Raw genomic sequence first — 14,370 nt, 5'->3', positions numbered from 1 at the left:
GGCCTTTCGAGACGTAGGTATTGGGCTTGAGTCCAAGGGAAATCAGGTCCAGTACATAGACATTGACACCTACTATTATTATTTATAGATAATCTTCTAAAAAAGGCTGACTTAGTCATCCAATGAACGGCGATAGAACCAGCGTGTACCAATTAGATTGACTATTCGTGTTATAATAAAGACTTGGTTATACACAATTGATTTGAAAAACTCATTCAGCTCTTGTGTGATGCAAAACCCGCCAAGAGAAGAGAGGGACCGAATATGCGTGTTGATGTGACATTTCATGCATTATACGCGCTTTGTATGCCCCCCCCCGCGATCACACTCACAGAACCGAGCTGCGTGATGGATAGACATTCAGGTTTTGGCACTTACCTAATTATAAACATTTAGTTATTATTATCATTTATTATTCCTGTCTTCTTCGCTCACTGCTGCTGTATTTAACCGTTTATTTGTACCCCCAAATTCATCTTCTGAGTATCGGTTGCCTCGCTAGTTCTTTGTAGTTGATGATCATCGACATCTACTTGTTTTTCTCCCGAACCTTAAGTATGTCGCAGAAGCGGCAGCCAGAAGACGGAAAAGTTGGGTCGGGAGGCAACAAACCCGATGAGAAGCGCCGAAAGGTTCCTGCCCTGAGAAGGTGAGAAAATCTCAACACCTCCACCTCCCTTTTTCTTCTCTTGCTGATGATACCAGTTCTTGAAGTGTGCTCAGGTCTGTGAAAATTTAAGTGGGTTTACATTGTAATTGAGAAATATAGATTGGTTTTGCCTTCTTTTTTTTTTTTTTTGAAAATAATGAAATATTTTGTCTTCTTGAAAACCGAAGTGAGTTCTCTGAGTTTGTGGCGAGAAGCAACAGAGAAAGAGATAGATTGGTTTGTGCAGTTGTGCTCTTTATCGTCAGAAGTTTTGCTTATTGTCATGAAATGAAAGAAAAGAAAAGAAAATGAAATACGAGTTACAACTTAGAACTAGGCTTGTTGCCAAAAAGAGGAATTGGTTTTGGTTAATTTCCTTAAGTAGATTTCGCCTATGTAATTTTGAAAATTATTCAATTGCAGCCTGCATGTGGACAGCGGTTTCATTGGTGATGGTGAGAACAGTGAACAATGATGATAATAAATTAATAATTGTACAAAAAAAAAAGAAGTTTGATCACCGCTTGGAGGAATTGATGGTTACAATTGGATCATAATTGTAGGGAATCCATTGTTATGGTGGATTAGCGTATCACCGAGGAAACATAACAATTTGTTTTGGAACTCGGAAAGAACGAAACACAATTTCCAGCAGGGAAAATGGCATAGCTTTTTTATTGGAGAAATTGTCGAGGAAGATAGAGCTTTGTACTGGTCTAATGATATGGGGAAAAGGAATTCTTTGAATTTTGCATGTGAGGAGTAAGAAATTAAGAACCATTAAACATTTTTCTTGTCTTCAATTAGGGAAAAGGAAAAATGTGAAATAATATAAAACCAATCTACTTATCAAAAAGAAAAAATATAAAACCAATCAGTCATCATATAACGATAACCGGCTTACTTCTAGTTTCCACTTTCCAAGTCTTAACCTTGATTCTTAGTTATCGACTTATTGTCTTTCACTTTGCTTGTACCTGCTATTCTGTTAATTATTCTAACTCTGTTTTTTTTTTTTTTTTTTCTTTTTTGATGTCTTATTATGACATTAGTGTGGTATTGGAAGTGGTGAAGATGCAAGCCATTCAGACAATCCTTTCTACTTTGGAGCCCTTGATCCGTAAAGTTGTAAGTGCATCAATCCTTTCTACTTTGTCAAATAATTTGTCTTTAGTAATATTAAAATAGTTGCTACATTTTCGCTTTAAGGTACTGAATGAAGATTCGAAGTTTGACATTCCATTTCTCTGTGATTTTGATGCTACCAGAACCTTACAAGTAATTCCTAGTTTTATGTGTCATGACAATCCTATCTGATTCTAGGGCTGTCTCCACATTATCTTTTCCCAAGTTTTGGCCTTGGCTACTTTGTTGCTACAGATGCTTGGTGCATGTTTATTGGTTCTAGAATATCATTCGGAGATCTAATTTGGGACTAATTTGTATCATTAAATCATTATGCAACTATCATATAATTGGGACTCATTTATCTACTTTGCAGTTTTCAATAACATTTGCCTTGGTTCAAGTTCAGTAGCTTTCTTCTTTTTTGGACTATCATGCATTTGGCATTGTTTTTTTGTCCATTTTTTGGTTGCACCTAAAGAAATATTATTGTCTAAAAATCACTGACCTGCCATTACTAGGGAAAATTTATGAGTTAAAATATTGTTTTATTAGGAGGGATGTCATTTGCTTTCTGTTTGCAATACCTCTTAGTTTTCTGTACAGCTTCTCACTGTATAGTTGCTGATTTATGTCTAGGGGTAATTGCCCTTTTTTTTGTCTAATGAAATTATACTTTATTAGGATATACTCTTCCATGCCTTGATTATTTTTGTGAAGCCATTGGTAAATACTACAAGATGGTTTGATGATAAAAAAAATACTACAAGATGGTTTGTTGATATGTTGTTGGAATATTCAGGTAAAAGAAGAAGTTGAGGTGGCATTAAGAAAACATCTGGCCAGCATTAAGCAGTAAGAACTAATTTTACATTGACAGTAGTATTTAATTTCTAACCCCTTCAAATGGATAATTGCATGGTTGATGATTATCTTTTTATTTGTTATACAGAAATTGCAGCAAACAGGTATATCCATCTACAACAAGAAGCCTACAACTACAATTTACAACTAAGCTTTCCCTTCCAGTTTTCACTGGAACAAGAATTGAAGGAGATGAATGTTCTGCCATAAAGGTAGCTTTAGTTGATGGCCTGACAGGGCAAGTTGTTGATTCAGGTCTTGAATCTTTGGCAAAGGTGGAAATAGTGGTTCTTGAGGGAGATTTTGAAGGCGATGAAGAAGACAATTGGACAGTTGAAGATTTTAACAATAACATTGTTAGGGAAAGGGAAGGCAAGAGACCACTTCTTACAGGAGATGCCTTTCTAAATCTTAATGAAGGCATTGGCATTGTAAGCGATCTGGTTTTTACAGATAATTCAAGCTGGACAAGGAGTCGTAAGTTCAGGTTAGGGGCAAGAGTTGTGGATGGCAATGATGGAATTAGAATAAGAGAAGCTAAGACAGAAGCATTTATGGTCAAGGATCATCGTGGGGAATGTGAGTATTTTTTTAATATTCTTTTCTCTAAGCATATTAAGGTTTCATGTCGTCAAAATCTCTTGCGAATAAACTAGTTATGTGAAGGGGGGCTGTGAAGGGGGGATTTATTCCAAGGCTAGTGGGAACTAATCCATTGGGTTTTTCAGCCAAACTGGCCTAGAACTCTCATATGAGTTGTCAACCACCATAAGAAGACTGATGAAATGAGTAGCATTTATATATCAAAATTGAGAATGAAAAATTCTGTAGGAACCATGTCTATGGAAACAAACTAAAATCCACTAAGAACTGTTGCGTTTTAAAATAAGAAAAAGAAACCAACCCTATACCCATTTTCATTTTCAAATTATCATGGCAAGAAGGAACAGATTGAGAAAGAAAAGTTTCATTTATCAAAACTAGAAACTGTTTAAGATGACCAACCTAAATATTTTGGGGGGAAGGGGGTTTTAGGCTGAAACTTGGCACTTTAGTAGATTCTTCTTACTCCGACTACTCTGCCACATGAAGTTTTCTTGCTCTGCCTGCCAGTGTTATGAGAGAGGAAAAAAGCTCCTTTCTGCTTGAGCATCGCTTTGTTACTCTGTTCGTGTAGCAAAGCTTTCTCCTTAGAAATGTATGCAGCTAAGAAATAGACAGCTAAGAGAAAGAAAAGTGCATTTCTTGACATATAAATTGGGGTATGTCATGGATATCAGGAAAGAAAAGGAAAAAAGAAAACTAATTTAGTTTTTTTTTTTTTTCTTTTTGCAGTGTACAAGAAGCACTACCCTCCCTCTCTTCTTGATGAAGTATGGCGTCTGGAAAAGATTGGTAAAGACGGTGCTTTCCATAAGCGATTACGGAGGGAAAATATCAATACTGTGAAGGACTTCCTTACCTTGCTCTGTATAGATGCTTCAAGGCTCCGAAATGTAATAATCTACTGCCCCTTGTCATATTCTTTTAGCATTACATCTATCACTTGAAACTCAATTTACTATCCACATACCATATTTTATTTAATTGATCAAATTGATATTGTCAGTTATTATCATTATAAACCAGCTTCATATTTGTATTCTAAAGTATATGCCTTTTTTCTTCACTAACTTGTAATTGTTGACTTTGAAAGAAATAACCTAGTTTTGCATTTATGTTAGAGTCCATTTGAGTAGTGTTATAAAATAATAAGGTATTGGAGGATTCAATTCATTGTTTAACCTACTTTTACAAAATACAAGAATTGATATTCCTGGTTCTAAATTTGTGGCAGAAGTTTTGAAGATGACATATCATGTAATTGAAGGGAAAATAACTCTTTGAATAAAAAAAGCAAAAAAACTCCTGGATAAGTTTTTGATAAATTCCAGAAAATGGCCCTCTTGTATTGAGATAATTTCCCCTCCTATAATGATATCTCATACTGCATCTATAAAGTTGCATTAAACAATTTTCAGCAGTTGTAACTGTTTAAATTGAAGGTTTTCATGTTTGCAATTACATGCATTTATAACCATATTTGGTTACAGATTTTAGGCAGCGGTATGTCTGCTAAAATGTGGGAAGTCACTGTGGAACATGCTCGGACATGCACACTCGATAATCAAATGTATGTATATTACCCTCTAGATGCTCAGCGGAGAGTGGGTGTGGTCTTCAACACTGTAGGACAAGTTATGGGGCTCCTTTCTGAACAGCAATATATTCCTAATGACGATCTATCAGAAACTGAAAAGGCATGGTTTCTTTCCATCTCTGAGTTGCTTTTCCTCCTGCTACTGCAGCTCCTCTAACTTTATGATGAACTGTTCTAACAGGTTGATGCACAAAAACTTGTAAAAGTTGCATTTGAACACTGGGAGGAAGTAGCTCCTCTGGAAGCTGGGTCTATTAATGGTGACTCTTCACACTTATCCAACACTGTTTGTTTTCCCTCAAGCTCACCTGGTTTGGAGAATTCGTTTGGTAGCAAGTTCCTAGGTTCTCATCAGTCAGGTGGATTTGGTTTTGACCAAGCAAATGCTACATCTCCAGATCTTGTTTCATCCATTTTATCCATTGGGGGTATGAGGAGCTTGGACAGTTACAGCTTGCAAGGTGAAGACAGCATGGATTTTAGATATGACCATCCTACCACTTTTGCAAGCCAAGTTACAACCCCCCTTATCAGTGACACAGAGTCCATGGCAGCCTTCTATGGTGAAGACCATCTGCAATATTTTGATCAAGATCATGTTCTTCAATCTCAGAGCCTCATTTTGGACCCACAGGCCGACTTACAGAGTGCTGTCAGTGGCTTCCTCACCAAGGCTGGCCCACCAGTTAAAGCTAACACACGATGGACAATGTTGTACAGCCTTCTGAGATGGAGATTCTCGATACGTAGGATTATGGCTTCAAGGAAGAGTCGGCGGGTTAGAGATGGAGAGATATGCTTAATAAAGGATTTGGAGAAAATACACATGCAAAGTAATGGATGCTCTCCGACCGAGTTCTGTGTGCAGCTGTAAAGTTACAAAGCTTTTTAAGTTGTATAGAACGTAGATTGGTGGGTAAAGGATTTCGTTGTCTTGTTCGTTAGACTTATTAGAGAAGACAACACAGTTTCTTTTTGTCATATCAAAACACACATACAGTTGCTCTGTACAGAATAATGCAAGCTGCCGAAGCATATAGGATGCTTCATTTCTTATAACTGTTTGTAGATCGATATCAAAGGGAGATCCGTGCATTTGGTTTACCAAGGAATGGAATCCCTGCACTCATAATCAAGGGTTGATTTCCTTGTTCTTTGTTTTCTACTCTTAGCAGGTTGCAACACCAAGTGCCCTCGTAGTAAGAGCACATCTACTGAACTACTACAAAGCCACCCTCCTTCAAGAACATGGCAATGGAGTACGTTGAGGCTCTTCCACAGAATGGGTCCCAACTAAGAAATCGCCTTAGACCAAACTCCAATGATTAACATGCTTAGATGATTACCGCAGTGTATTTCTTATCAATAATAATAATAAAAAAAAAAGTTCTTGTGGGTGGTTGACAAATCTTTTCTTCCATTTAATTTGTTTTAGCCAATATACCAATACTTCAAACTTCAAAAAAATTACTCTTGATAGAGCATAATAATGGAGGGAGGGACAAGATTTGTGCAACTGAACCCAAATAGTCGGGATCAATTCCCAGTTCAATTCATTTACTAAGGACAAATATAAAATATTAAATTTAGGTGGAAAATAAAATATAAAACTATCAACAAGGTGGACAAAATAGTCCTATTGCTGAAAGAATTTTTTATTGAAGTATTTAGAAATAGCCACTGATCCACAGAGAATTCAGAAGCATTGGACATATTTGAGGAAGTACACTACGAATGAAATAAGTACTTAGCAACAACGGTAAAGATAACCCACTTCAACTGCAAGTCTGTGCAACCAGTGTAATCTTCTAGCACGAGTCTAAGTATTCAGGTACTCATAAGTGTCGAACATGTCTACGTCTACCTCCAGAAATCTCATATGGCCATAAATCAAAAACTAAATTGCGTATAATTTAAAACCTAATGCTTGGCTAGATCTAATCTAATAATTCTTTTGTAACACTTCCACTGAAAATATACATTCCGTCATCTAATCATCATATCAAATACACTTGTCTAAACCTAATGCTTGGTCGTGCTGCTGTACTTTATGATATAGTTGTAATTAGATCCCCTCTATTAGAATCCTCTAATAAGAGGCATGAAAAATACCAAAATATCCACGCAGTTACTATTGGGGTTGATTTTTACAAAAAAAAAATACAAATTTTATGAACAACAAAAAAAGAGTTTAATGTTATAGTTTTACCTTGGCACGATTGATATGAAGGGAAAATTTGAAAAGCAAATCAATTTCGGCAAAGATATTGGAGAGGCTTTGGTAGGGGTGACCACAAGTTGAGCTTTTCACGAGCTCAAGCCCAATATATTGGCACATTTGCTAATCGAGCTGAGTTTGAGCCCAGTGAAGCTTGGCTCATGAGGTCTGCGAGCCTAATCAAGCCTAGTATAATAATAAATATTTTTTATTATATATATACATCCATACATTTACATATAAATATTTATATATAATAAATAATTCTTAATTTTTTGTATGTAAAATAAAAAATATTTTTATATGTATAATTTTTATTTTTTAGAAAAAGCTTGACTTGTAGTTGAACTTGAGCTGAGTCGAGCTCAAACTTACGAGCTTTTGAACCAATCCGAGTTCGAGCTCAAGTCTCTAGCACAAATCGAGCTCGAGCCTAACACTATTTTTGCGAGCCGAGCTCAAATAGCCAAGTATTTAGCTTGGCTCGGCTCGAATCCATACTTTAGCTTTGGGTAGTGGTTGATATGAAGAAAGAAATATGAAAAAAAAATGTTTTTGTCAAAAGTAACTGTATGGGTATTTTGGACATTTTCATGCCTTTTGTTTGAGAGTTCTAACAAAAGGGGTTTATTTGCAACTATATAAGTTCAGCAGAGGTAATTATAATAAACAAACTTCAGGGGAGGTCTCAGCAATTTATCCCCTCCAAAAAAAAGAAAAAAAAAAAGAAAAGAAAAACCTTCCTTACATTTACTCATTATTGAGATAAGCCAAGCGAAAAGTAATAAATAAGGCTCATCCCATGTTGTATTGTAATCCCATATCATCTCCAATCGTCTAAAGTAACCCATGTATACATTATAGTATCCTACCTTTGCCGTGAAACTAGAAAACGCAACCATTTCAATACCTTGTCTTCCCAAGTTGTTATTATTATTTTTTATCAAAGTATTAGAAACACAATCATTTTAGCCACCTGTTTCCGGATTAATAGTCCGACCATTTGGTTTGAATAGTCGGTTTGTTTTAATAAAAATTAAAAAAATAAAAAATAAAAATAGAAAAAAAGTGTTGAACAGGTCGATGAATCAACGATTTGATCGCCCAGATTATTGACTTTTTTCAACGGTTTGTAGTCAAATACCAGTTTTAGGGTAAAACAGAATCGATTGTATGAATGATCCCCAGGCCGAACGGTCAGACCGTCCAGGTCAATAGCGGTTCAAAAACCATGACATGAATAAGTAAGTATTCATAGATACTTTTAAAGTATTTGAATAAACTATGAATTTGAATTTGGATTTCCTCCGACAGCATGTTGCAACTGCATCGGTAGCATCTCTGTATCAAATTCACGGCTGCAACCTGCAAGTGCTGTGAGGTGGGTGTTACCGTGTCACGTATGAGAGGAAATCCAGATTCATGCTGCCCTGTACAGCGTTGCACTTGATCTATGTTTGGGACATGTGGAACCCATATTTCCTCATCTTTTCTTGGGAATACAAGAGAGTGTTTTGGCGCTTCTTCAAACAACAACAAAAAAGATGTTTGGCCCGTATAGTCACATGTTGACAAAAACAAAGCTGTTGATGAATGTGATTTCTAGGTAGGTTGGAGAGACACAGAAACCCACTAGAACCTCCATTAAACGTCGAAACAGTTACACCTGCTTTTGGAAATACGCCCATCGAGGTGTGTTGTCAATTGACTCAATATACGAGCTACGATAATGACAGAAGTGAAAACCCTTCATGGATGTGACTTTGGATCAATCAAGCTAATTTGGTGGTTTAAGGAGCAGGAGGGAATGGAGTTGGTCAAGATTGAGTTTTCAGAAAGCACTCCAAAGCCAAAGGTGGAAAGTGGCACATTGTGCTTGTGGTAATAGACGAGAGGTTACCTACACTCCTTCAGAGTTCAGGCAGCCTGAGCCTGGAGACCCGACCAATTCCCGACTCCTGAGCCTGGGTTCCACCCCCGGCTATCAATGTATGGTGGAAAGCGATTGGACGGGTCGAACCCAGTCTTGCACAAGCCCATTACAATCCATAGAATTTCTTGGCCAGCAGATGGCTCCCTATTGCTTAACCCTTTTACTGCAACTTGGGGCGTTGTATCATTTTGCGGATTCCCACTTGAAACGATACACCGCAGGTGCAGACGTGTGGTGTAAGATGATTCAACTATCAGGTCTTTGGCAACCAATATTTCGGGTTGAACAATTATACACCAATGGGCACTGATGGTGTGCAATCCGGTCACTCCTACCTGGCACTCACGTGGCTCCTGAGAGGTACCTGAGACGAGAAGAAAGAAGAACTCCCGGGGGGGTTTGCCCGGCGGAAACACTCCGATGATTAAGTCAGTATTCTGTGTGATAAGCAAAGGGAAAACGAAGGCTAAGAGTGTAGATTGCGCAGGTGGTTCGAAGATACCTTGTTCCTTGAAAATCAGCTTCTTATAACAGAATTCCGTTGCTTCAGGCCCTCTGGCTTCTAACAGGGCAGATATAACCGCCACTGTCAGTCTGCCACAACCGTTACAAGCAAGGCTGAGGTGGCACGTGCGAGGCCGTCGTTGCAGGGTACGTGCCTGTCAGGTGTAAGGCACTTTCTAAAGGTGGCAGGCGCGACGCTGTCTGACGAGGGGCATGGCTGCTGTCCCCAGATTTGTCGGGTATGGTGGTCGGGCAGGAGATCCTTCGACAGTGCGCCAAACTACCCTTTCGCGAGTTACCCTGTGCCGGGCTATCCCATAGGCGGCGAGCTGCCTATGACAAGCTATGCCGAGCTACCTGGCCTGAAGTGTTTTCACTCCGGGGTGTCTAGAGGTGGGTCGGTGAGCTCCCGTCGGGGAGTGGTCCGAAGTCCAGCGGGAGGAGCTCGGGTATAGAGAGAGGTCAGGGTCCCCCGACCTCGGAGTATCCCGAAGTGCCTTAACCCCGGGGAGGAGACGTAGGCAAGACGGCTTCTGGCGAGTAGTTTATCCGTCTAGTTGCCGAGCTCAACTCGATGGGACCCTCCCCCCGAGTTGTAGTCATGTCAGTTGCGCTGTCACATTGAGTCACTGTTTGAGCAAGGTCACGCCCATGTGTACCCGTGCTGCGAGGTCGGGCCAAATCACCCTCCATCTATTGCCCCCCACTCCCTGCGCTAGTGGCGATGACCCAACGCGGGGAGGTCATGAAGCGTCGAGTGGATTTGGCGTCGATATTTATGCCGCCTTGTCACGCGCTCCGTCCAGCTGGACCGGTCTAGCGCCTGGTTTGATCGAAAAAGCACTCGAGTCGCGTCCAGATCACGCACGGACTTCACGCGACTTGGACTTCGCAGACGTCAAAAACGCGCTAAATCATTTTTGCCTCGATGAACCCACAACTGTGGCTATAAATAGGGGGTCCCTTGGCCATTTTCTTCGCCACAAAGCTTTCGTCGTTAGCGTTTGAGGTTACGCCAGGGGTCTCTTAGCTCGGGTCTTCCAGTTCGTCTTGTTCTTCTAGTCTGGTTGCGTTTCTTTGGTGAGTCTTCCCGAGCTTCCTTTTCCCTTTTAGTTTGTTTCTTTCCCTTCGGTCTGCTATGTCGTTTAGCGTAGACAGCCTCATTGATGAGCCCGAGGTGGGTACCTCGGCTCGGGGTGTCCCTTCTGCCGCCCAGCCATCCGATGTACGGGTGGCTTCGGGTCATCTGGCATCCACCTCCCACCGAGGTCGGGTGCCAGATCAGTTCGGCCCTTCCACCATGACTGTGGAAAGACTCCAGGACCTCATACAGAAGTTCTATCTTCCTGGGGAGTACTCTTACAGTCTTCCTACCAGCAGTTTCTCATGGGAACACGACCCTGATGAGGGTTTTTAGGGAACAATTAGTAGTCGGGCTCCGACTTCCTCTCCACCACTTAATTTCTGAGGTGTTGGTGCACTTCAACATAACCTTGGACCAACTTCACCCAAATTCCATACGGAACATAGTTGGAACCATTTCTCTTTACTTCGACCGCTCTCTTCCTATTGACCTAGACATCCTTAGCACCATTTTGGCCATAAAGAAGAGTGCTTCGGGCACACTCCCCGGGCACAGACAGTCTTACTACCTGTATCCCCGCCCGGGGTTCAAGCTTATGCACAGACTTCCGAGTAAAGTCCCGGCCTAGAAGCGGGACTACTTTGTAGTTCAGAGCAGCATGGGGTGGCCCTTCCCTACTAACTGGAGGGTGGCTGTTCAAGACCCCGGTGTCATCTTAGATGATAAGACCAAGAAGGCACTCCAGATGCTGGCTTAGCTCAGGATAAATTACAAAGACTTCACATCCGAAGAGAAGCTCGTTCAGGCCAGCTTGAGCTCGGGTAGGTTTTGCTTTACTTCGGCCTTTTGCACGTATGCTTACATCATCTTAGATGGTAAGACCAAGAAGGCACTCTAGATGCTGGCTCAGCTCATGATAAATTACATAGACTTCACATCCGAAGAGAAGCTCATCCAGGCCAGCTTGAGCTCGGGTAGGTTTTGCTTTACTTTGACCTTTTGCACGTATGCTTACCTCGAATTGCTAATGTCGTGCCTTGCTGCAGGTCCCGAGCTGCCACCCATACTATGGTGGTGAGTCTCCTTTTTCCCCCTTCTCTTTTTTTTCCCCTCTTGACTGGTTTCCCTTTTGCAGGTGAACACCGCCATTCGCTCCTTGACCCTTCAATCAGATCGGCACTTGAAGCGGGCTCTGGTGGCCCAAGACAAAGATAAGCTGAAGGCCGAGGTAAACGGGCTCAAGGTCGGTCAAGAGGCCTTAGGGCTTGAGGTGAACAGCCTCAAGGCTGAGTGGGATGCCCTGAAGCTCGAAATGCAAGGCCTCAAGGAGGCAAAGGGGAAGTTGGAGCACGAGGTGGAGTACCTCCAAGAAGATATAAGAGAGAAGACCGCGATCTTCGAGGGTACTCTCAAGGAGGCCAAGACTCAGGCCGTCATCGACTATGTCAACTCTTCTAGGTTTGACGACGTGATGACCGAGGCCTACCGCAAGGGCTTCAAGTTCAGTCGGTGGCCAATCAGGCACCTCTACCTTGACCTGGATACGAGCGCCATCACCACTTCACGGATCACTGACGACATCGTGTGTCAGTCAAAAGATGATCCAGATTCTGAAGATGAGGGCGCCGAAGATGAAGCAGAGGATGTTGAACCAGTTACTGCCCCCGGGGAGGTCTCTAACAGAGGCAACGAGCTTCCGAAGTAGTTTGCTCCCTGTATTTGTAAACTTAATCTTCTCCCTTTTTCTTTCTTGTAATCAAGACGTTCTTAATGGAATTTATGTAATGGATCTTCTGCAATGAAGAGATTTTTTCTTTTTGTCAAAAGTTTGTGTAATTTATTTTTGTCGAAATGGTTATCTTGCCCCAAGCTGTTAACCTATCGAGTTGAACTTCCGAAGTGGGTGTTCCTTAACGGCCATCGTGGCCTCGAACTGTTTAGTAGGGGTAGCCTTGTGTACGCTGGGGTGAGGGACATAGTAGGGCGCATGCCTGACCTATTTGTACCTGAGGTAGGTTGCCGTCTGTTGTCCTTAACGGGTTCAACTCTTTGCATGCTAGGGCGGGCTATTTGTTGTAAGGTTCGTGCCCGAACCGCCTGCACCTCAGGCGCTGCAAGTACTTAGTTCGTGCTGATGGGGCAACTTAGCTTTGTATGCTGCTGAGGTTTCTTCATTAGCTCGGCGTTTCAGCCCTTAGGCTAGAGGAGTGGCTCGTGGCCCACTCTCGGAGTCTACCCATGCCATAGAGGCGACTGGATCCTGTTGTGCCGAGGTCATATTAGCTTGGTATTCTGGCCCTTAGGCTTTGGGAGTGGCTCGTGGCCTACTCAATTCTTACAGATAGTATTGTCTTAGGTTGACAATATTCCATGCCCGAGGTACTTGTTTCCCTTCGAGGGTCTCAAGCTCGTATGTTCCTTCCCCGAGCACTCGCTTCACTCGGTAGGGACCTTCCCAGTTGGACCCGAGCTTTCCAGTGCCGGGCTCAGGTACCATAACTTTACGAAGGACCAGGTCGCCAACGCGGAGGTTCTGCCTCTTGACCCTGGCGTTATAGTACCGAGCTACTCTCTGTTAGTAGGCTGCGGTCCTGATGTACGCGAGGTCCCTTACTTCACCGAGTAGATCGAGGTTGGTACGTAACTCATCTTCGTTTGTCTGATCATTGTATGCTTCTAATCGTAGCGTAGGTACTTCGATCTCTGCGAGGATCACTGCTTCGGTGCCATAGGTGAGATTGAAGGGTGTTTCTCCCGTGGCAGTCTTCTCCGTGGTCTAGTAGGCCCATAGAACACTGGGTAGTTCATCTGCCCACAATCCTTTAGCTCGGTCCAACTGGGCCTTTAGTCCGCGGAGGATGGCTCTGTTCGTGACTTCTGCCTTTGCTTGAGGGTGTGCGACTGAAGTAAAATTCTGTCGGATTCCCATGTCTTGGCACCAGTCTTGAAATTTGATGTCCTCAAATTGCTTGCCGTTGTCGGAAATCAATATCCGAGGTAATCCGAAGCGGCACACGATGTTCTTCCAAAAGAAGTTTTGAACATTTCGGGCTGTGATCGTTACGAGGGGTTCGACTTCTACCCAGTTGGTAAAGTAGTCCACTGCCACTACTAAGAACTTCCTTCCACCTGTTGCTGGCGGGAATGGCCCGAGCAGATCGATGCCCCATTGTGCAAAGGGCCACGGGCTGGTGAGATACTTGAGGTCGGCAGCGGGTTGATGGTGAATATTGGCATGTCTCTGGCATTTGTTACATTTTCTAACGAGCTCAATAGCATCTGCCTTCATTGTTGGCCAATAATACCCCTATCGAAGTGCCTTCTGGGCGAGGGCCCTGCCCCCCAAGTGTCCGCCGCATAATCCCTCATGAGTGTCGCGGAGTACGAGCTCGGCTTTGGTAGGTCGCAAGCAACCCAAATAGGGAAGCGTGTAAGATCTCTAGTATAGCCGTTCGTCTATCATGACATATTTGGCTGCCTGGCGTTGCACCCTTCTGGCTGCATTGCGATCTGCAGGGAGGATCCCGTGTAGCAAGAAGCTCGCGAGCGGGTCAATCCAGCTCGACTCTGCTTGAACGACGGGAGCGACCTCCTCTGCCCCCCCCCCCCCCCCCCGAGAATGCTAGGCCAAGGCAAGTCCTCTATGTACACGATTCTCATGGTGATGTCGCTAGCGCTGACTAATCTGGATAGGGCATTGGCCTCAGCGTTCTCTGACCTTGGGATTTGCCTGATGAAGTGTGACTGGAAGTTGAGCAGGGCCTCTCTGACTTTAGCTAAGTAAGCTATCATG

General features: G+C 42.4%; 1 protein-coding gene across 1 annotated transcript; it reads left to right on the top strand.

Annotated features, from left to right (window-relative positions):
- Nucleotides 1-245: 245 nt before the first annotated feature.
- LOC104607948 (calmodulin-binding protein 60 A-like) lies at nucleotides 246-5,999 on the top strand. Its single transcript, XM_010273742.3, has 8 exons — nucleotides 246-364; nucleotides 503-649; nucleotides 1,702-1,777; nucleotides 2,577-2,629; nucleotides 2,727-3,217; nucleotides 3,974-4,134; nucleotides 4,732-4,938; nucleotides 5,020-5,999. Exons 2-8 carry the CDS (start codon nucleotides 516-518, stop codon nucleotides 5,710-5,712), a joined length of 1,815 nt encoding a protein of 604 aa, XP_010272044.1. The 5' UTR covers nucleotides 246-364; nucleotides 503-515; the 3' UTR covers nucleotides 5,713-5,999.
- Nucleotides 6,000-14,370: the final 8,371 nt, after the last annotated feature.

This window comes from Nelumbo nucifera, chromosome 4, assembly GCF_055504915.1.
Source record: "Nelumbo nucifera cultivar China Antique chromosome 4, China Antique-T2T, whole genome shotgun sequence".
NCBI lineage: Eukaryota > Viridiplantae > Streptophyta > Magnoliopsida > Proteales > Nelumbonaceae > Nelumbo > Nelumbo nucifera.
Note: the sequence above shows the minus strand (reverse complement) of the source record. Positions and strands in the feature narration are given on the sequence as shown.

Bases quoted from the DNA above. Each gene is read 5' to 3' on its own strand.
- LOC104607948 (XM_010273742.3), top strand. From the start codon at position 516: ATGATCATCGACATCTACTTGTTTTTCTCCCGAACCTTAAGTATGTCG. The intron at 3,218-3,973 runs GTGAGTATTTTT...TTCTTTTTGCAG, and splicing joins CAAGGATCATCGTGGGGAAT to TGTACAAGAAGCACTACCCT. The intron at 4,135-4,731 runs GTAATAATCTAC...ATTTGGTTACAG, and splicing joins ATGCTTCAAGGCTCCGAAAT to ATTTTAGGCAGCGGTATGTC.